The sequence below is a fragment of the Hoplias malabaricus genome, chromosome 1 (genome assembly GCF_029633855.1).
Source record: "Hoplias malabaricus isolate fHopMal1 chromosome 1, fHopMal1.hap1, whole genome shotgun sequence".
Classification (NCBI taxonomy): domain Eukaryota; kingdom Metazoa; phylum Chordata; class Actinopteri; order Characiformes; family Erythrinidae; genus Hoplias; species Hoplias malabaricus.
This window is the reverse complement of record NC_089800.1, coordinates 63,550,423-63,571,002: the sequence shown is the minus strand read 5'-3', so window position 1 is coordinate 63,571,002 and position 20,580 is coordinate 63,550,423. Positions and strand designations below refer to the sequence as shown.

Below are 20,580 nucleotides of genomic sequence, written 5' to 3'. Positions count from 1 at the left end.
GTGGCAGCAACATTCTTAAAGCCTCTTAAATACATTATTTTTGTTATTGCTGTTTTGCTTGGTACCAGGGCGGCACAGTGGTGCAGCAGGTAGTGTCGCAATCACACAGCTCCAGGGACCTGGAGGTTGTGGGTTCGATTCCTGCTCAGAGTAGAGGAGTTGGGGTGTTCTCCTTGTGTCTGCGTGGGTTTCCTCTGGGTGCTCCGGTTTCCTCCCACAGTGCAAAAACACACGTTGGTAGGTGGATTGGCGACTCAAAAGTGTCCCTAGGTGTGAGTGAATGTGTGAGGGTGTGTGTTGCCCTGTGAAGGACTGGCGCCCCCTCCAGGGTGTATTCCTGCCTTGTGCTCAATGATTCCAGGTAGGCTCTGGAAATACCACGACCCTGAACTGGAAAAGCGCTTACAGATAATGAATGAATGAATGCTTGATACCAATGACTATCACCATGTCACAATTAGATGTGGTAATGTTTACCCATGGATTCATTAATAATAAATACAAGGACCCAATATGTCGTTTATATCAAGAACAGGAATGTGTTAAATATGAGTTATAAGCCATTTCTGTGAAGGGATTCATATTTAAAAACCACCACTGTGGGACCCTTAGACCATATAATTTTGTAACATTTTATCTCATTTGAGACGTTGCCACATTGTTCTTAGGTGGCCAAGGTGTGTCTGAAACTTATTAGGAATGTGAGACCTATTGTCTGGGCTCTCTGAAGACTAAAATGAAGAGGGATTACCAGCTTTATATTTCCTGCTCCATAACCAAAGGAATATAATAAATGTCTGATCATTTGAAAGTATAACAGAAAATAAATAAGTGTATAGTGTATTATAAACCGAAAACAATGTTCATGTGAGATTAGAAAATTCTAAATAATATTCAAAAAAATTCGAAATAATATATAAAGAAAAATAATACTTATTAACAGCTGAAACTTTTAGCTCTTAATGGGGAAAATGTTCAGCTGTTAATTCTGAAACATACTGCATTATCTACATTATCAATAGGTTTAGGCATTTCTATATGCCATAGTTTCCCAACCCTGGTCCTACACATTTTTGTTTTTCCTGTGTACGCACAGAAGCACTTCAACTGAGGGAGACATTGTTATGAACTGGAGTAGGAATGTTGCATGTAGGGAGACACTGGAATATACAGAGCTGTACTCCTGGTCCAGAGATCAGAAACAACGCTCTAGGCTATGCTTAGTAGAAAAATTCTTATTAAAGATGCAGCATGTAGTTCTGTATTTACAGACATGAAAACACAAACAATAAAAGTTGCCTAAGCCATGACTGATGTAGAGCCTCAAACTGTATATTAAGAAAAGGTTAGTGTGTTCTGAATATATTGTGATAGTCTACATATTTTTATGGTCCTAACACATAGTGTAAGACCATATTGTAATTGTTAGGATTTTTCTTATTATTATTATTATTATTATACTGTTTATTTTTATTGCTACTATTTTAATTAAACCAGAGATAATTCCCAAAAATGCATCGTGACTGGCAGTGTGACATTCCAGGACTGCCAGAACTATACAATAATGGCACTCTGACTGAAGCTCTTCAGGCATTACTCTGCTACACACAAACATATAATCTAGCAATGACACCAGCATTATAAAACAGTAGGGGGTAGGAGGTGGGGATGCCTGGGCAGAGCATGAAACATGTTGATGTCTGTGAGTGTGTCAAGCTAAATCTCCACAGATGAAAGAGTTACAGTGCAGTGGACCCATTATCTACTTTCTTACTTGAAAAGAGAAAAGGTATTTTGCAAGAAAATAAAAACTGCTATGGCTGATGTTTCTGGCACTGTTGTCAAGGCATGTTTACTATGATCTGAATCTACTGTGAACAGTGGACACACCATTACACTTTTCTGTCTCTGTTCGTTTATCTATGGCTCTGCTGCTGTCCTGGTTATGGTAGACTGAAGTTTTAAGTGACACAGCCTTGGTTCCCATCAACACTGGTGCAAATGTGCCAGTTGGCTGGATAGCACCAAGGGTCTAGGAATCTCGAGCAGAGCCATTTCAAAAACCAAAATGAGAGAATGTAAATATTTTACTTTGTGGAATGTTGATTAAAACATATCTGTCCACTTTAAAAATCTAACAATAAGCAGGTCGAACAGAACTGTGGCATAATCTCAATATTACAATAGAGGTTTGTACTTTAAAGCTAAATATTAGGACTGTACTGATGTTTAACCACAGTACACTAGTAGTTATATTTCATGTTCAAACTGCCTCTCATGTATTGCTTGAATAACAACCATTAAAAATAATGCTAAAATAATAGATCAGGCAACATTTTCTAGAGTATATCAGCATTATTATTATTATCATTAATAGAAGTTGTAGTTGTAGTAGTGATGGTAGTCATAGTAGTTGTAGCAGTAGTGGTCAGTAAAGCGAGCATATATTGGTCCACTGGCATAAAAAGGCTGGCACACCACTGACTGTAGACCACTGCTGGTCCACCATTGGACCACTCAGATTACTGTCCTGTACAGACTTTTATTCTGGAAAACAAACTAATACAAATATTACCAACAACTATGAGAGATATAATAATGAGTATAAGCCTGATATAATTATAAAATATACGATTATGATTATGATAAAAATATATGCTTATTCTAAAAATGTTGACACTGTGCTGGATTAAAATTATTTAGGAATCTTATTTATAAAGAATAACAAGAGAACCTAATCAAGGAAAAAATGTAAATTGGACTGTGAGTGGAAAAGTGCTACAATGTGGAATTTTGTCTAAAAGTCTGTTTAATCAGCAGTGGCCCGCCCAGAAAACGCTGTGCAAAAGACTAATGGACCTCCAACTTTGCCCTCAGTGGGCCAACAGTGGGCCGCCGTCTCCTTGCTATCAGGGTAGTATTCGAGTTAATGGTAATAGCTGTAGCAGTAGTTATGAAGTGGCAGTAGTAGCAGTAAAATTATTATTAGTAGAAGTGGTAGTAGTCGGAGTATAGCAGCGGTAGTAGTAGAAGCTATGGTAATAATAGTGTTAGTACTGCTAGTAGTCGTAGTGATAATGGTGGATTAGACGTTTAGAAAAAACTCTAAATTAAAGCTGCTATGTAGGAATCATATTTTTGAAAGTAGTACTGGTAGCAATCAACTAATAATACGGTTGGTATTATTATTGTATTGTTTGTGATTTTTTCAGTAGGAACAATAGAACTGTTACAGATATGTGTTTGTAGAGTTATTAGTGTCAGTATTTTCGCTCGTCTCTGGTTGGTCGCGCCTGTGGCTGGTCGTTGCTGGTGACGTAGTTCTCCTGCCTCGCTCCTGAGTTTCTAGATGTTTCTGTTGTGCGGCGCGTTGCTCCAATGCCGCAGTTTTTCTAATCTCTGTGTCCAATGAGAGCGGCCCGGGGGCGGGACTCGGGCTCCTCAGTCTCCGGACATATCGCCGGCTGCCTGTGTATCAGTGGAGGCTGCAAGAATGCAGTAGAAGCGTCCTCTGCTAGGATTAGTGTGAAAGAGTTGGCTATAAAAAGCCTGGCTTACATAATAGCTAGTGGCTCTCTGCTCGGCTGTAAACGCACTGTCGAAATAACCGTAGCCACACATTTTAGGTCAGGGGTGGAGGGTTGTTGTCGGTCTGCTAGAGTGGAAAAAAGAAAAGAGAGGAGCTGGACGTGACAAGGATAAAAAATAAAACCAATTTTCTCGGTCGAATATGTCTGTGGTCGGTTTTGATGTGGGTTTTCAGAACTGTTACATCGCTGTAGCCAGGAGCGGCGGCATTGAGACCATTGCTAATGAATACAGTGACAGATGCACTCCGTAAGTACAGCAGCCTCACAATCGCTGGAAAACGATGCTGTGTTTTGTTACGCAATGTTTGCTGTTGCCGAGCTGGCAATGAACCATAGACTGGGTTCCCCAGCCTCCTACAGCGTTTTATCACACAGGGTCGAGTCTGTTTGACATTGCAGTGTAAATTCTGTAGGGCATCACTAGTTATATTTGAATTCAGTGACAGGAGCAGTGTTTTCCATACTGTAATGGTGTATAACTCAGATAAGTGAAAAAACTGCTACGCCCTGACCGAGGATCAACCCTTGTGTGTTGTCTCGTTGATGGCTTTCTGACTTAACACACAAAATCCCCAGCACTCAATTCATTCCTCCTGTGTTTATTCATGTCCAGCTGGATCTCAGTGAAGGATGTTCATGTCAAACCAGCACCTCTGGTTCAGTTTAGGGGATTTCTTTTTTTATTATTATTATTCTGGCTTTTCTGCTGTCACCACAAAGTGCTGCTCAGAGAGTTTTGGTAATTTTCTTACACTCAGTAGAGCTTATGTAAGTCAGAATATAACCAGTCATAAGGCCAAATTAGAAATTCCCGATCCATGGACGACATATATGTTTGGATGTGTTTGTCTGGCCCTGCATTTACCACCCAACAACTGCAGACTGGAATGCCTTGAGGAAACAGGGATTTTACTCTGCATGTGGATAAACCTTTGACATTGGATGCAGTATAGCCTTTAAAAACTTTGTTGAATTATAAAAGCCTATATAAATTCACAAAGAGACAAGCAAAGAAAAAAGACAGTATAACAAAATAAAAGTACAATAAATAATGTTTCATCTAATGTGTGTATATGATGTTTAGAACAATCTTGTTTTGGTTGGAATGTCAGAACATATGACATAATGAACATTTCCTTGTGCCTTTAAATCTTAGTCATCAGTCATTTGATACACTGTTGTTAGGTGACTAAAATGCTCTTAACTTTAAGTAACTTTAATCTGAGAATACTCCAGACAATGTTTTGGCCATAATGTTTACACAACGTAAAGGACAGCTGGTATATTCGCATGGTAAAGAGTATTACAGTTGTTACTAAGAGTCATGAGGTTTTGATCATATGACTGTAATGTGTTGACTTTTTTATTCGCAGAGGATTCATTGTGTTCAGCGTGTGTATCCTATATTTTACTCCCTGCCTTTAATTTGTTTTAAATGGGCTATTCTTAATGCCCTAATTCTCAAACCTTCCACAGACTCCCTATATAGTTACAGATCCAGGCATTAATTGTAGGTTATTATTACAGAACTCTCAAACCCTACATTGGTTAATGTTGAGAAAGCAACACTAAGGCTGCTGTCCTAGGTCCTGTCAGGCAACATCCCCTCCTGCTAGCAGTGTTACTGTGCCTTGGGCAACAGGGGAGGATATTATGTTTGTGTGTACTTGAGTATGACGAACTGCAGTCTCAGTGATAAATTAATAAACAACTTATTTTTCCCACAGGGCATGTGTTTCTCTGGCATCTAAAAACCGAACCATTGGAAATGCTGCTAAGAGTCAGGTATGTATGCAGCTAAACATAATTATGCTGTGAATTTCAGATGTGCTTTGACTATCCTAAATACTTGTGTTGGTTGGGATATTGGAAGGGCAACATACTATTCAAAATACATTTTTCTTAACAGATGATAACAAATTTTAAGAACACAATCCATGGCTTTAAGAAGTTCCATGGTCGCGCATTTGATGACCCCTTTGTTCAGGGGGAGAAAGCTAAGTTGCCTTACAGCCTTCACAGGTTGGCCAATGGTAGCACTGGAGTAAAGGTGAGTTTTCTGGACACATCCCTTCTTCCACTCACACCCCTCCTCCACATTAAGCAAATGCAATATCTCAATTTGGCTGTGACAGCCTTATCACATGTTTTTCATGTTAAACTATGCTGTGTGTACAATATACATTACTGTTTTCATGTACAGAGGTAATGGAATACTGACAAATCTTTCCTGTAGGTTCGGTACATGGATGAGGATAAAGTGTTCACTATTGAGCAGGTGACGGCCATGTTGCTCACTAAGCTAAAGGAGACTTCAGAGAATGCTCTGAAGAAACCTGTGGTGGACTGTGTGATTTCAGTAAGTGGATCCCATAGGCACAATCTTCTCACTCTGCACTGTATTTACTTAAAGAACCACTCTGGCTAAAACTTTTTGCAATCTGTAGATGTGTTTTAAACATGTAAAACCAACTCCTACTCTGGTGATGCAGTAGTCCAAACTGAGAGTCTCTATCTTGGACCTGGAAAGTTCTTCTGATGATGAACATTCTGCCATTATCAGTACAATCACTAGTTTTATACATATTGTATTAATCTGTGGTTATAGACACAGCTCCTCGGTTCTCGATATGATTCAAGCAAATTAACACTTGACTCAACGAGCAGCATGTTAGCTTATTAATATTATTTTGTATTTTGTTTGTTTCCTGCGGACCCACTATCCTACCAGTAAGATGAAATCATGTGGCGCAAACATTTTTTTCATGACTTAAATCTGACATTAAAAGAATTACTACTTTTTTGCATGTGCAGAGTTAATTAAATTAGAGTAGAATTTCTGTGTGCTGTCATAACTCCTAATATTGTACAGAAGACAAACCAGTCTTTTTAAATTGTTGGACGTGCTACACTATATTCCCTAAAGTAATCATTCGCCCTGCCTTCGTATGCATATGAACCTGAGTGACATCCTATTCTTAATCCATAAGGTTACTATGATGTTGGCACATTTTTTGCTACTATATCAGCTTCAACTTTTCTGGGAAGGCTTTCCATGAGGTTTAGGAGTGTGTTTGTTGGAATTTTTGTCCATTCTTCCAGAAGCGCATTTGTGAGATCAGACACTGATATGGGACGAGAAGATCTTGCTCACATTCTTTGTTCTAATTCTCCCCAAAGATGTTCTATCAGGTTGAGGACCCTTGCTTTGTGCACTGGTGCACAGTCATGAGGGAACAGTAACGTGCCATCCCCAATGGGTGGAGATGCAGCTGCTCGGCCATTAGAAACCCATTCCATGTAGTGCTCCACACACTAATCTGAAATGTGGCTAATCTGAAGGCCACATGAAATTTGGAGGTCTGTTGGGCATGACTCTGTAAAGACTGACCTCTGCACACTATGCACCTCAGCATCTGCTGACCCCACTCTGTCATTTACATGTCCTACCACTTTGTAGCTGTCATTCCCAATCGCATCCACTTTGTTATAATACTATTGCCAGTTGACTGACGTAGTAGTGAGGAAATTTCACAACAGAACTTGTTGCACAGGTGGTATCCATATCACGGTACCACAATGGAATTCACTGAACTCCTAGGAGTGACCCATTCTTTAACAAATGTTTCTAAAAGCCATCTGCATGTGTAGGTGCTTGTTTTTTTCACACTAGTGGTCAAAATAGACAGACAGTAAGAAAAGAACACAGTCAAGGCTGTTTTTTAAATAAAAAATTAAAACTAAATAAATGGAAATGACAAATTTTTGTCCTGAGTGGAGACGAGGGGAAACATTATTTAAATGATTTTGTGAGAATTCAGTTATTAAATTTAACCTTTCTGTAATGTTTTATTACCATTTGGGATTCACATGCTTTATATGATGTAATTTCAGTGCATAACATTTCAGAATATATTGTACAATTTCTTTTATACAAGAGAAAATTTATTCATTTCCATATTCGTTTTGTGTAGGTCCCTAGCTTCTTTACTGATGCAGAGCGAAGGGCTCTGATGGACGCCTGTCAGATTGCTGGGCTGAATTGCCTGAGACTGATTAATGATACAACAGCAGGTTTGTGAAAAAGAAAAACAATCAAAACAGTTTTTTCACACATCTTATAATGAGCTACTCTCCCTGTTTATACTGTAGCCCTTGTGGCAGAAGACATATTCATAAATTCATTTAAATTTGTAGTAGTAGAACTAGTAATTATAGCCATAGTCCTTTACAATATAATCATTATTGGCCTTGATGACATGCTGTTCGTGGTTATTTACTCCAGTAACATTAGAGTGCGAATGAAGGATCACTAAGGCTGTTTAAAAAAGTTGAGGTTGTTTAATAAACAAAAATTTCACACAGTGTATTGAGGACAAAATGGACACAAACAAGAAAGAATACTGAAAACAAAACCTAAATATGTTAAGAGCTATGTGTTAAGTACTTAATATGTTAAGAATTTAAATACACCAAAAAGAAAACAGACAATAACTGACCAATACTAGGACAAAGACACCAGGCTTTTATATATAGACAAAGAACTTTAGTCACTTGACACAAATGAGGGAGATTGGCAAGAGATCATGTGAGGGAACAAGAACATATGGCTATGTAAAACAAAACACAGGGAAAACATGAGGAGAAACACAACCAGGAGCTAGTGCACAAGAGGAACACTGGAAAACATAGCATGACCTTTTCTATTCACATCTGATTGTTTTGTGACTGTGATGGTTTGTGGATTTTGGAAAGGACGTGCAATGTGTTTTCTCACATTGCAACATAAATAATATGTCTCAAGGAATTTCCCTTCTTAAATGGTTAATATATACGATTTAATTCTCTCTGAAGTGCAGAGATGTTCTTTTATCTTTAATCATTTTCAGCACCAAGGACAGCGCCACAATGGCCATCTTAGTAAAGACTGTGACGCCTTATTGTTTACTGATAGGATATTAAATTAGCCAGTGACTTGCAAGTAGTTTAATTGTTGTCACAAAGTAGTTTTACATAATATTTTATGTGACTTTTATTATACAAAAATGTGTTTCTAAAATATTATTCCAAACACAATTCATTAATAGACAGAGAATATTTTGGTTTGTTTTTTATTTCAGTGGCCTTGGCCTATGGCATCTATAAGCAGGATTTGCCAAACCCTGAGGAAAAGCCCCGTAATGTTGTGTTTGTGGACATTGGTCACTCATCTTACCAAGTCTCAATTGTCTCCTTTAACAAAGGAAAACTGAAGGTAAGTCAGAAGTATCTGTATTCAGTAGGGCCATTCAAACTGTAACAGTTTGCGTATATCTTTACAAAGTATTTTTCTTTCCATAGGTGTTGGCAACAGCTTTTGACCCATATTTGGGTGGGCGTAACTTTGATGAAGCACTGGTAGAGTATTTTTGTGAGGAGTTTAAGGCCCGCTACAAGTTAAATGTGAAGGAGAACCCCAGGGCTTTGCTGAGGCTCTTCCAAGAGTGTGAGAAGCTAAAGAAGCTCATGAGTGCAAACTCCTCAGACATACCACTCAACATTGAGTGCTTCATGAATGACATTGACGTCTCAGGAGTGATGAACAGGTGAGATCAAAGAAGAAGGACATGATTTCTGCATGTTTAGGTAGTTCATGTCTACATATCAGATTTCTGATCTGGCTTTTTCTCAAATTTATTACAAGTAGTTACTCTTCAGAGAAAACAAAATATCTTTTTTTCAGCATTGTTTGAACAAAACACGTGCCCTGTGAAAATGTTGCAAAAGATGCAACAGTATAAGTTCTTTAACATTTCTTGGAGCAAAATATATTTACATGAACTTGCATTAAAGTTAAGGAAATTATTCTCCAACATTTCCATTGATAAGTGTTCCATTGATAAGATTCCCCCCAAACAATAAAGAAATCCTGACAGCTAGCGTAGCCACTGATGTAGACGTAAATATATACCCAAAGTGGTTGTATTCTTTCAAACCTTTACAGTGGTACACGTGAGGAAACAGGTTCACAAACAGATGGTCATGGTTATATTTTTTCATTTTAGCCAAAGTATCTCTTTTAGATTTCACATAGTCATGTTACCCAACTTCATGACACCTACTGCCCTAGAAGTGGATCTTTATATACAGATATCATTCTCTTTTGCAGGAACCAGTTGGAAGAAATGTGTGGCCACCTCCTGATGAGAGTTGAAGCCCCATTGAAAGCGGTTTTGGATCAGTCAAGTAAGATTAAATGAATGATTTTACTGATTCAACTTGTGTCACAGTAGATGTTTAATGCAGTGTTTTTGCTTCTGGTGACAGAGCTGAGCAGAGACGAGATCTATGCTGTTGAGGTTGTTGGTGGAGCTACCAGGATTCCAGCAATCAAAGAGAGAATCTCCAAGTTCTTTTGTAAGGACATCAGCACCACCTTAAATGCTGATGAGGCTGTTGCACGAGGGTGTGCACTACAGGTTATATGCAGATATTTTCATTCACTTCTGTCAGTTGTTATAAAGAAATTTCTATCATGACATAAATCCTGTGTTGTACAACAATACATATTTTACTAAATTACTACTAATACGTCTTCACAGTTATTAACATTAAAAAAAATCTTTTTATTTTCTTAGCAGTTTGCTTAAGGTGCAAACAGCAAAAACTGCTTTGAGATATCTGAAAAGCACTTTTATTTTTATTTTTTTTGCTCGACACACTTCTTACAGAGACCCTTTACAAAGTCCTTGCCTTTTTAATCCTATCTAGTCTTGCTTACAAGGCTGTACTTCATTGTCTTACACCAATACAATTTTACATAGTATTTCCACAAAGTAATTTAATTGGGAAGAAATACTATGTAAAAATGAAATCAGTTGTATTCTTTTTGCTGCTTGCACCTTAAGCAAAATATTCTGCTTAATGACTGTCATACTTCCTGCCCACTGCTGTTCTTTTTCCACTGCTATGCTTGAGACATTCCCCTTTACTGGTAAGCTAAGGCTGATTAGTGATTTTTTTAGTTACCTAGTCTATGTATGCAAAATCAACTACTCTACAAAAGTCAATAAGACTCTATTTTTAAGACATGCTACCCATCCCTACAAAATCTTGTGTTATCTGAATTTTGTAAATATTAAAATGTAAACAAGTCTAATCTGTCAGTGAATTATATATCAATTAATAGGCCATTTTTACTGATGTACATCACAAAGCTTCTTTAGTGGTGTTCGTTATATAACAGCAGTTGAATTTGTATGCATTTACATATGCATCTATGTGTGTGTGTGTGTTTGTGTGCTTGTTTGTAGTGTGCAATCCTGTCCCCAGCATTCAAGGTCCGTGAGTTCTCTATCACAGATGTGGTCCCCTTCCCTATAACTCTCCGCTGGAAGTCTCCCACAGATGAGGGAGTAGGGTAAGATCTTTTCAATCAAAAAAAGGTTTAATGTTTTATTTGTTCTTATTGTACATTTGTAAGGCATTTAGGATTGGAACATTTCTTTCAGTTTCTTAGGTCTATAGTTGTAAACATCTTGGAAATACAGGATGCTATTAAGTGTGTTAACCAGATAGATATGTTACATATGGTAACAGAGTTGAAATTGTTACCTAGAAATAATCTTGTGATCATTTAGAGCACCTATTACTCCCATGCATTTAATTCTTTTCTGTTTACATAGTGAATGTGAGGTGTACAGCAAGAACCATGCAGCCCCTTTCTCCAAAGTGATCACCTTCCACAAGAAAGAGCCATTTGATCTGGATGCGTTTTACAGCTGTCCACAAGATTTGCCATACCTAGATAGCAGAATAGGTGAGATGAGTCTGTCTTTTTAAGGAGGGCATCATGTGTCTTCCCCTCAGGTGATGATCACAGTTCAACTAGGCTACACCAACCTTTGGATTCTTCTTTATTTCTTTGTACTTGTAGCTAACGGAAAACCCACTAGGAACTAATCAGTCACTTACAGTACAACAGTTCTAGAAGTTCATAACTGAGGAAGAAACTTTTCTTTGTGTTAGTAAGCTCTTAGCTAAAGCTGTATACCAAAAAGCAAAATCAAATTCATATATATTTTTTATTCATTCATTCGTTGTCTGTAACTGCTTATCCTGTTCAGGGTCGCGGGGGGTCTGGATCCTACCCAGAATCACTGGGCGCAAGGCGGGAACACACAGATTTTTATATAATTGTAATGAAGTCATTTGAAGTCTACTTGGCTGACATAGGCCTTCTTTCAAAACTCTCTGTTACTTGATAAATGTCACAATTTATGGAATCAAGAAAATGAGAGCATGTGCTGAGGTAGTGATGTTTAATACACAAGAGTACACTAACCTAGAGTGTGGCATCACATGTTAAATATGTGAATATTTTAAATAATACAATGAAATTTATTTTTTTGCTTTTCTCAATTAAATAAAACTTCAAGAGAATTTTTAAATTTGAAAAACATGGGGTGTGCAATGTAATCAGTAGTGACAGTCCTAATTGTAAAATAATATAGATATTATATTAAAACAGTAATAAAACAGATGTAAAAAAACATCAGACATAATATTTTATACTAAATTAATTTCCATTTTCTTTCCCATCAGGTCACTTTACTGTCCAGAATGTTGTAGCCCAGCCTGATGGAGACAGTTCAAAAGTCAAGGTGAAAGTGCGTGTAAATGTGCATGGTATCTTCAGTGTCTCCAGTGCCTCTCTGATTGAGAAGCAGAAGGGTGAGACAGAAGACGTACAGATGGAGACAGAGCCCACTGTTCAGAATGAGGGGAGGCCAGAGGACCAGGTGGGAAAAAGCTTCAATATCATGGCAGGAACACACCCTGGACAGGCCGGCAGTCCAACATTGGGCACCCCACACTCACTTTCGCTCAAGTGCTCACACCTTTGGGGTACTATTGTATAGCCAGTCCTCCTACTAACATATGTTTTTGGACAGTTGGATAAAACCAGAGCACCCTGAGAAAACCCACACAGACACAGGGAGAACGCACCAAACTCCTCACTCCTCATGTTCCAGCAACACTGCCTGTTGCTTGCTGTGCAGGACCTACTGTTGAACATAAAAAACCTAAAACAGCAGGGGCACCCATAAGTAGTACAAGGCAGCTATAGTTAGACCATATTTGTCTTCTCCTTTGGGGTGTAACGGTACTTATTTGTGTACATTTTCCCGTACCTTACGGCAAAATTAAGGATTGTCTGAAATGTTTGCATAAAACTCACATGATGCATGTTTTCATGATTTTATATTGTAAGTATATAGTACTTACAATGTACTATATAAAGTACATACTCTGTATAAAGTACATACAAGCAGCTATCTTTGCAGGATGTTATTGTAATGTTATTGTGTTTTCTTTGTGCTTTAGAATAAAATGCAGGTTGACCAGGAAGGCCAACCTGAACAGCCGAATGAAGATGGGAAAATGCCAAATGCTAATAATAAGGTACAACTCACTTAAATAATATGTGCCCTTTATTGTTGCCCTTTTTTTTAGATCTCCATTTTAGTAAGAGTGCAAAAGCATTTGTCTTCAAATGCACATTCATGATTTAATCAAAAACACTTTTTATAAAATTCTGAGGATGTTCTATCACCATTTACTCACCATTAGTTCTCCAGTCCATTTGCATGCTCGAAACTATTCTAATGATTTTATGAAGTCCCAGTGGGTAAAAAAAAGGGTCTCCGTCCTGTATGCTGGCTTTCTCTCTCTCTCTTTCTCTGCTAAGGGCTAAGAAAAGGCATCTAGGGTTTTTAGACAACAAATAGACCTCCAAACATTGAAAAGCATTAACCATGATTACTCCATAGATGTGTAATATGGACTTATTTTTGCTGTTTTGAATCACTGGAACTGACACCAAATACCGGAGAGCATGAAAGTAAACAGACTGAAAACTAAACAACTCAAGTTACAAATGAGGTTCTGTAGTAATTCAAACAATGAATATAAACTTAAAGACAACTTTAGCCACATATAAATAACAATCATTTTCTTCCTCAACTACACCATTCTTCCTTAAAAGACGTAAGCTAACCGGGGAGAATGGTGTTTCCCCACAGTCGTAGATGTTCCCTTTAATTTTCAAAAGTAAAACCACAATAATTTAATATGACTCATATCCTGTTATAATTTTTAAGATTCTTGCTTAATCAGTGCATTGTAGATGAAAAGACTCTAGTTTCAATCTTGGTAGATCACTGTTTTAAAAGAATTTCATTAAATTGTCATTAATTATTCTGACGCTGATATTAATGTTATCATAAGCACAAAACACTGAAGGCAAACGATTTTCATTAGGTAGAACCAAGTGGCTATGAAACAACGTTCTGTGAACAAGCAGTTTGGATTTTAAGATTTATTTATAGTTCTAATTTTGAGTTTATTATAGATAAATAAAGGTTTGGGTCTTCTTTAAATTAGTAAATGATCAATGCCACTGTGTGCCTCTCAGAGACACAGCACAGAGACCTGTGCAGAGCAGGGAGTTTATTCAGACATGTTACGGTTTTATGCACACAAACCAAAGGGACCGAAAGATTTTGCATAATGTTATTGTAAAAGTAAGATAATTGACACTAAAATGTAGTGGAGTTAAAATAAAAAAAATCAGCCAAAATGAAAGTACATCTGAGGTACAGATACATGAAAAACCAATTAATTACAGTAATGATAACATTTACTTAGTTACTGTCCACCACTGGTATGCTTTAATTATATTCTCTGGTTGATTTCGTAAAGGAGGGTGTCTCCTCTGAAAAGCAAGAGCAGGGGGCAGGTAGCAGCAAACCCAAGACAAAGGTGAAGTGTCTTGATCTTCCAGTCCTCACCAACATCTCCAGACAGTTGGACAGAGAGCTTCTGAACAGTCTGATGGAAGAGGAGGTGAGGGAAATCTTTTCTCAGAACTATAGCAAAAAAGTGCTCTCTGGTATTTCAAACATTTTGTGTGTTTACCTTCAGGGAGCTAAATTGCAGAGGCATTAAATGTTCAGCTGTCTTGTTCCAAACACCACTGTAGCAAATGTTTCAGACTCTTTAAATTCAACAAAATGTCACACTTCACATCAAAACATTCTCTCTGTTTGCATCTTAATTATATTTTTACACAGAAATTTTGAACTGTTATAGCAATTCCCTTTTAAATTTTCTTACGAATTCTGAGCTATACCTGGCATATTACATTCTACTGACCAAAACCTTATATATCTTACTCTTTACGGATCAAATAGGGTTTAGAATTTGTCTCTCAGTTTGAGCTTATTAGTCTCTGTAATCAGTCAATGAATAGAAATGATAAGACACTGTGATGAATATATGAATAAATTAATCAAAGGAAAGGAAATTCATTAGATGAATGCAAGGATGGATGGATGGTTGGATGGACGATGGACAACCACTAAATTTATCTGGAGCTGCAGAAAGTTTTGCCAAACAAATAAATGTTGATGAAACTCCAGACTAGTTTTTTAGTGCTTTTTAGAACATCATATATTCTTATATTAAATATACTAAATATTTCTTCTGGTGCTGACCAGAAATTATAGTCAATATTACTAATGATTTACAGAAGTTGAGTAAACAAGAAAAAACACGTGTGAGTAATGCAATCTAAACATTGACATTTTCAGCCATTATATTTATGTAACTGTAATTTATACTTTCCTTCAAGCGGAAAATGGTAATTCAGGACAAGCTGGAGAAGGAGAGGAATGATGCGAAGAATGCTGTGGAGGAGTATGTGTATGACCTCAGAGACAAGCTGTGTGGAATCTATGAGAAATACATCACTGAAGATGTGAGAATTTCACTTCTCTAATCATTTATACCTGTTTCTCTCAAAGCATTCACCTGAGACTCTCAAAGCAGTCATTTGATGTCTTATGTCTGTTACACATTCATTGTACTGCTGGTAAATTATTCAACAACATTTTTCATTTTGTTTTTATTTGTTTAACTTATAACACATATTTAACAATATGGGGATGTGACATATTAGTTATAAAAACTATTCAGCTACATTTAATGTGAATTTCTCATTTGTTGTGAACATTTTTGTGGGTGTAGGAGAGTAGCAGACTCACTCTAATTCTTGAGGATACAGAAAACTGGCTGTATGAGGAGGGCGAAGACCAAGAAAAACAAATCTATCTAGATAAACTGGGTGAACTCAAAGTAAGTAATTGTTTATTAAGTCTACATTTTAGTTCCAGTTTTACCATTTTTCTTAGATTTTTCTCAGATAGTACCTCACACTCTGGTAGAAACCTCAGAAGAGACTGTAGGAAATGTACAGTTCTTAATGCATGATTAACCACCAGTTGTTTTAACTGCAAAATGTAATAAAACATCATATGTACATTTTATTTATTTTTTTTACTACTTTTCTTTCCCAAAACAGTGTTCATGGCCTCTCTTACTTGTCTGTCATCATTTATATCCAGTTGTATTAGCGTATCACCCAGTCCTAAATCATACTTAAATTCATGTCTTGAAATGGCTATGAAATTATGTATTAGTAAAATAAAGTGTCTGCACTGATAAGCAGATATTATTGACATTTTTATGTGATTTTGCATATTTTTTATGTTTTTCTGTTTTGTAGAGATTTGGTGAGCCCATTGAAGAGCGATATAAAGAGCATGAAGACAGGCCACGGGCTTTTGATGAACTTGGCAGGAAAATTCAACTCTTCCTGAAAGTTGTGGAAACATATAAACAAAAGGTAAACAGGCATGCAAAAACACGTGTTGATAGGTGGATTGGCAACACAAAAGTGTCCATAGGTGTGAGTGTGTGAGTGAATGTGTGAGTGTGTTTCGCCCTGTGAAGGACTGGCGCCCCCTCCAGGGTGTGTTCATGCCTTGCGCCCAGTGATTCCGGGTAGGCTCTGGACCCACTGCGACTCTGAATTGGATAAGCGGTTTCAGACAATGAATGAATGAATGCATAAACAGGCATGCAGAGATTTTCACAAGTTGATGTAAGTATAATGCTAAAATGAGTGCCCATCCGTCTGTAGAGTAACTTTTATGAGTTTATGTAGAGTACATTTCATGAGCCCTTTGCCATATAAAACACATAGTGTATAGTATTTTTTACTTGCATTTTATTGGCTGTTACAGTATTAATGGTGTGGGAGATGACCACCTATTGCTGAAGCTTTTTAAGGATTTTTGTGAAGCTCACTGTACTGGTGGGACTGCCTTACTTTGACATTGTTAATTGTTTTCATTATCAACTGTTGCTACCTAAGTGGGTCTCAGTATATTTTTGCACCCCGTTAGCATAGCGTATGTGCTTAATGAGTCAGTATCCTTTCACAGATAGAAGAAATGGTGAACGTGCTTGAGTCAAGTCAATGTTCAGACAGCGAAAAAATGACTGAAAAACTGCCCAGTGATGTGTTTTGAATTACTTGAGAGAGTGAATATTATATAATGTTCATATTGGGATTATTTTTGATTTTCAGGATGAGAACTACCAGCATTTAAATGCTGAGGAGGTGAGCATTGTGGAGAAGAGTGTAAGTGAGTCCATGAGCTGGATGAACACGAAGATGAATGCCCAGAGCAAACTGTCCCTTGCACAGGATCCCATTGTGAAAGTAGCAGACATCATTCAGAAGATTCGGGTGAGTTCTATAACTATGGAAAGATTAATGTGTTATAAAGTCAGAAAACCCTGTGTAGGGCTGCAGTGATTGCTTGATTAAGTTTGATAATTAAATATGGAGAGTATAAAACCACTTAATTAGGTTTTTTGTAAGAGGTTCTACTCTTTCAATTATGCCTTTGTGAAGGAATAATGTTTTCATAAACCTCCACTGCTCTTATTGGCTGTCTCAGTAGAGGACATCTTAACAATAGCAGCCATGTTCAGCTTTTTAAACTTGTTCTTGCCTAAAGAATGTCTACACAATATTATTACATGTAAGCATTATCTATATCATTATATATTAGTATAATCTGACATGCAGTGTATTGGACATCAAGCGTGAATCAAGCGTGTTCATGTTTTGCTGGAGAAAGAAGTACCATTTATTCATCATGTTTTAATGCAGTATTGGCTGTGAATAGTTCATTTTTGTCTAGAATATTACATTGTGTAGTGTTACATTAAATGCAGTGACTGTATTTCACACTAACAAATTATAACATCATCAAACAAACAAAACAAAAAACCCAAAATCAAACCAATAAGACCTCAGAAGTGATTGATAGACTGCTGTGCCATTATTGAAATAACATCATTTAGCATGTGGGAGGTTTTTTTTCTCAAAGAAAACATTCATAATCAGCAACACATCACTCTTAAGAAACAAAATGTGTGCCAAGAATATCATTACAAGTACATTATCATTACGTGAATAGTATTTGAATGTGGCTTAGAATTGACCAGAAAACCTAACATCATTTAGAACTACATTTTATTTAAAAGTGAACCAAAAACATTAGACTTCACATTTTGTAATGTTGTTGATTATAGCAAACTATTAACTTGAAAAAAGCATGATTTTGTTTTCTAGATTTCCCATTAATAAAAAGCAGTGTGATAAAGGTTTAACAGCATTCATTTTATTAATGCTGTTAATGTATTTTCTTTCTTTACCCCCGTGAACCATCCATGAGGCTAACCATACATGTCCACTAGCACGTTTTGAACCTACGAGAATCCTTTTTCTCCCTGTGTTCATCCACACTTCTGCTCATCATATGGGTGTCTCAATTGTTATGGAAATAAAGAAAAATTTCTGGTATTCACAAACCCAGATCAGATATGGTGCTCTGTGCTCTCTGCTAAACACAATGCCCAAAGAACTTTGCTTAAGGTAAAAAAAAAAATTCTACCAACATTGTAGTAAATTGATCTCAAACCTCATTTCCTGAAATGGGTTTGGGTTGAGTTATTTTGTAAACCAGTGAAAACAAGAACCTGTGATTTGTTAAATCTCATAAACTTCTATTTAACTGACAATATCTTTTCACCAGTTTGTGTACGGTAAATTATGAAAATTATGTGTAGTTTTAATCTGAGAAATGCTTCATAATTCTTTCACTCTCTTCTCTCCTTTTTCATGTCTGTATATAAATGCATTTATTTTAAACAGAAAAATCTATACTTGAATGCAATGTTCACGATTTTTCCTTTTCTGGAATTCTATAACTAATAATTTATAGTGCCACCTTTTACTTTGTAGTCTTTACTAAAAGTGCTCTATGCTCCTGTTTAATTTTCAGGAGCTAGAAGAGGTTTGCAATCCTGTGGTAAACCGACCCAAGCCCAAATCTGAAGAGCCAGCTGAGGACAACGGGGCCCACAATGGCCCTGCAGCAGGACAAGGGACAGATGGCAAGGGCAGACAAGAGATAAAAAACCCTGGTGAAATGGAGGTGGACTGAACATCTGGCTATCCAGCCTTTCTGTCATTTTCACTGATGCCACCATAAGACCCTCACAACTGACTCTGAACCTGTAGCCAGAACCATTCTCTTTGTGTCCACAACTCAGTTGGCTATATCCGCACGTCTGTTTGTTTAAGTCTGCTCTCCTAATGGTTTTCTGTTTTTTTTGACAGTTTGGAGTCAGGCTACCCTCTGAATGTTACAGCTCTATGTGAAAGTAGGTGCAGGGTTAGACATACATGATAGCATCCTATAAAATAGTTGTAGCTTGAGACTTGAAACAATGCTGCCACTTTCAATGAATCGTACTGTTCCTAAGACAATGTGATAACTGCATTCTGAGCAATCCAAAGCACTGGTTCTCTCAAGAGGTAATTTGTATCGCACATTAGCCTGTTTAGAGAACATGAATAAATTGCTGCTTGATCAATAGTACAGATCGAAGCAAAATGAGCAAATATGTATGCAATTATACATAAAAATATATACAGTATGTATTTAATACATGACTTTCAAGAGGATATATGATGACTAGGTCCTGTAAATAATATTTTAGTAATTTGAATTTATTGGTTACTGGGTGTGTATATAAGGGTACAGTCCTAGTGTTGAAATGGGAATGCTTTCAGCTCCAAGTTGTCATTTTAAATATATATATATATACCGAGCTGTTTATTTCCATCTACTTTTCATGCATTTCTCCATATCAGGTGAGGACATCGGGCGATGGAATCTATTAAAAACACCTTCATGATCAAATGTGTTGTTGTATTTTTTTTTTAAACAAGCTGATGCAGCGTCACCAGTGAAATGTTTTAGATGTGCAGCTGAATTCCAGATCCCATGCTTTATTTGATGTTTGTAGAGTTGTTTATCTGTGTTACTCATCTGCACTTTACAGTGGTGGACCATAACGAAATAAATGTAATTTAATTTGTACTGTACTTAAGTACCATTTTCATGTATCTGTACTTTACTGAATTATTTCCATTTTGGGCGACTTTTTACTTTTACTCCACTGCATTTCAAAGCCAAATATCTTACTTTTTATTCCACTACATTATGAAAATCTACCGTTACATTTTGTTTATGTGTGAATCAAACCGTAGTGTGTCTGAACAAATCTCTCTCCTCCGCACAACGTCACCGTTGCTAGGAAACGAACGAACACAATCTCCGCGCTAAAAGAAGTGAAAATGTATCTCCGCCTAATACAAATAATACGAAAGGCGGACTTTGTTTTTATCAACTGTTGTGCGAATTTGACACAATAAGTAATTACTTTCAGTTCTTAGAACCGTTATGAATTAACCAGTAACTACTATGTCCTCAGTAACTACTGGTGAGTCATATACACTAGTGATGTGTCGGTCACTCTTGAAAGTGAACGATGAGAGCCGGTTCCCGTCTAAGACCGAGCCATTTTTTTCTAAGGCTTGTCATTCAACCAATCAGAGAACAACAAGCAAGCTCCAACCCTCCAACCTGAGACACTTGGTTTTCCTGAATGCCAATCTGCCTTCCAAAAAATAGTTTAAGAGCTGTTAAATCAGTTAAATGTTTGTTGACAGTTGTGGTTGTTT

The 20,580-nt window shown here is 37.0% G+C and overlaps 1 protein-coding gene across 1 annotated transcript; it reads left to right on the top strand.

Moving 5' to 3' along the window:
* Window positions 1–3,372: 3,372 nt before the first annotated feature.
* hspa4l (heat shock protein 4 like) lies at window positions 3,373–19,900 on the top strand. Its single transcript, XM_066681345.1, has 19 exons — window positions 3,373–3,837; window positions 5,318–5,375; window positions 5,500–5,640; window positions 5,827–5,949; window positions 7,565–7,664; window positions 8,711–8,844; window positions 8,931–9,175; window positions 9,739–9,815; window positions 9,897–10,048; window positions 10,883–10,989; window positions 11,255–11,388; window positions 12,174–12,370; window positions 12,957–13,034; window positions 14,334–14,477; window positions 15,265–15,390; window positions 15,660–15,767; window positions 16,198–16,317; window positions 17,065–17,226; window positions 18,833–19,900. Exons 1-19 carry the CDS (start codon window positions 3,731–3,733, stop codon window positions 18,992–18,994), a joined length of 2,475 nt encoding a protein of 824 aa, XP_066537442.1. The 5' UTR covers window positions 3,373–3,730; the 3' UTR covers window positions 18,995–19,900.
* Window positions 19,901–20,580: the final 680 nt, after the last annotated feature.

Coding starts and splice junctions, on each gene's coding strand:
- hspa4l (XM_066681345.1), top strand. CDS start 3,731: ATGTCTGTGGTCGGTTTTGATGTGGGTTTTCAGAACTGTTACATCGCT. Junction 12,371..12,956: donor AGGGGAGGCCAGAGGACCAG/GTGGGAAAAAGC, acceptor TTTGTGCTTTAG/AATAAAATGCAGGTTGACCA. Junction 16,318..17,064: donor TGGAAACATATAAACAAAAG/GTAAACAGGCAT, acceptor TTTGATTTTCAG/GATGAGAACTACCAGCATTT.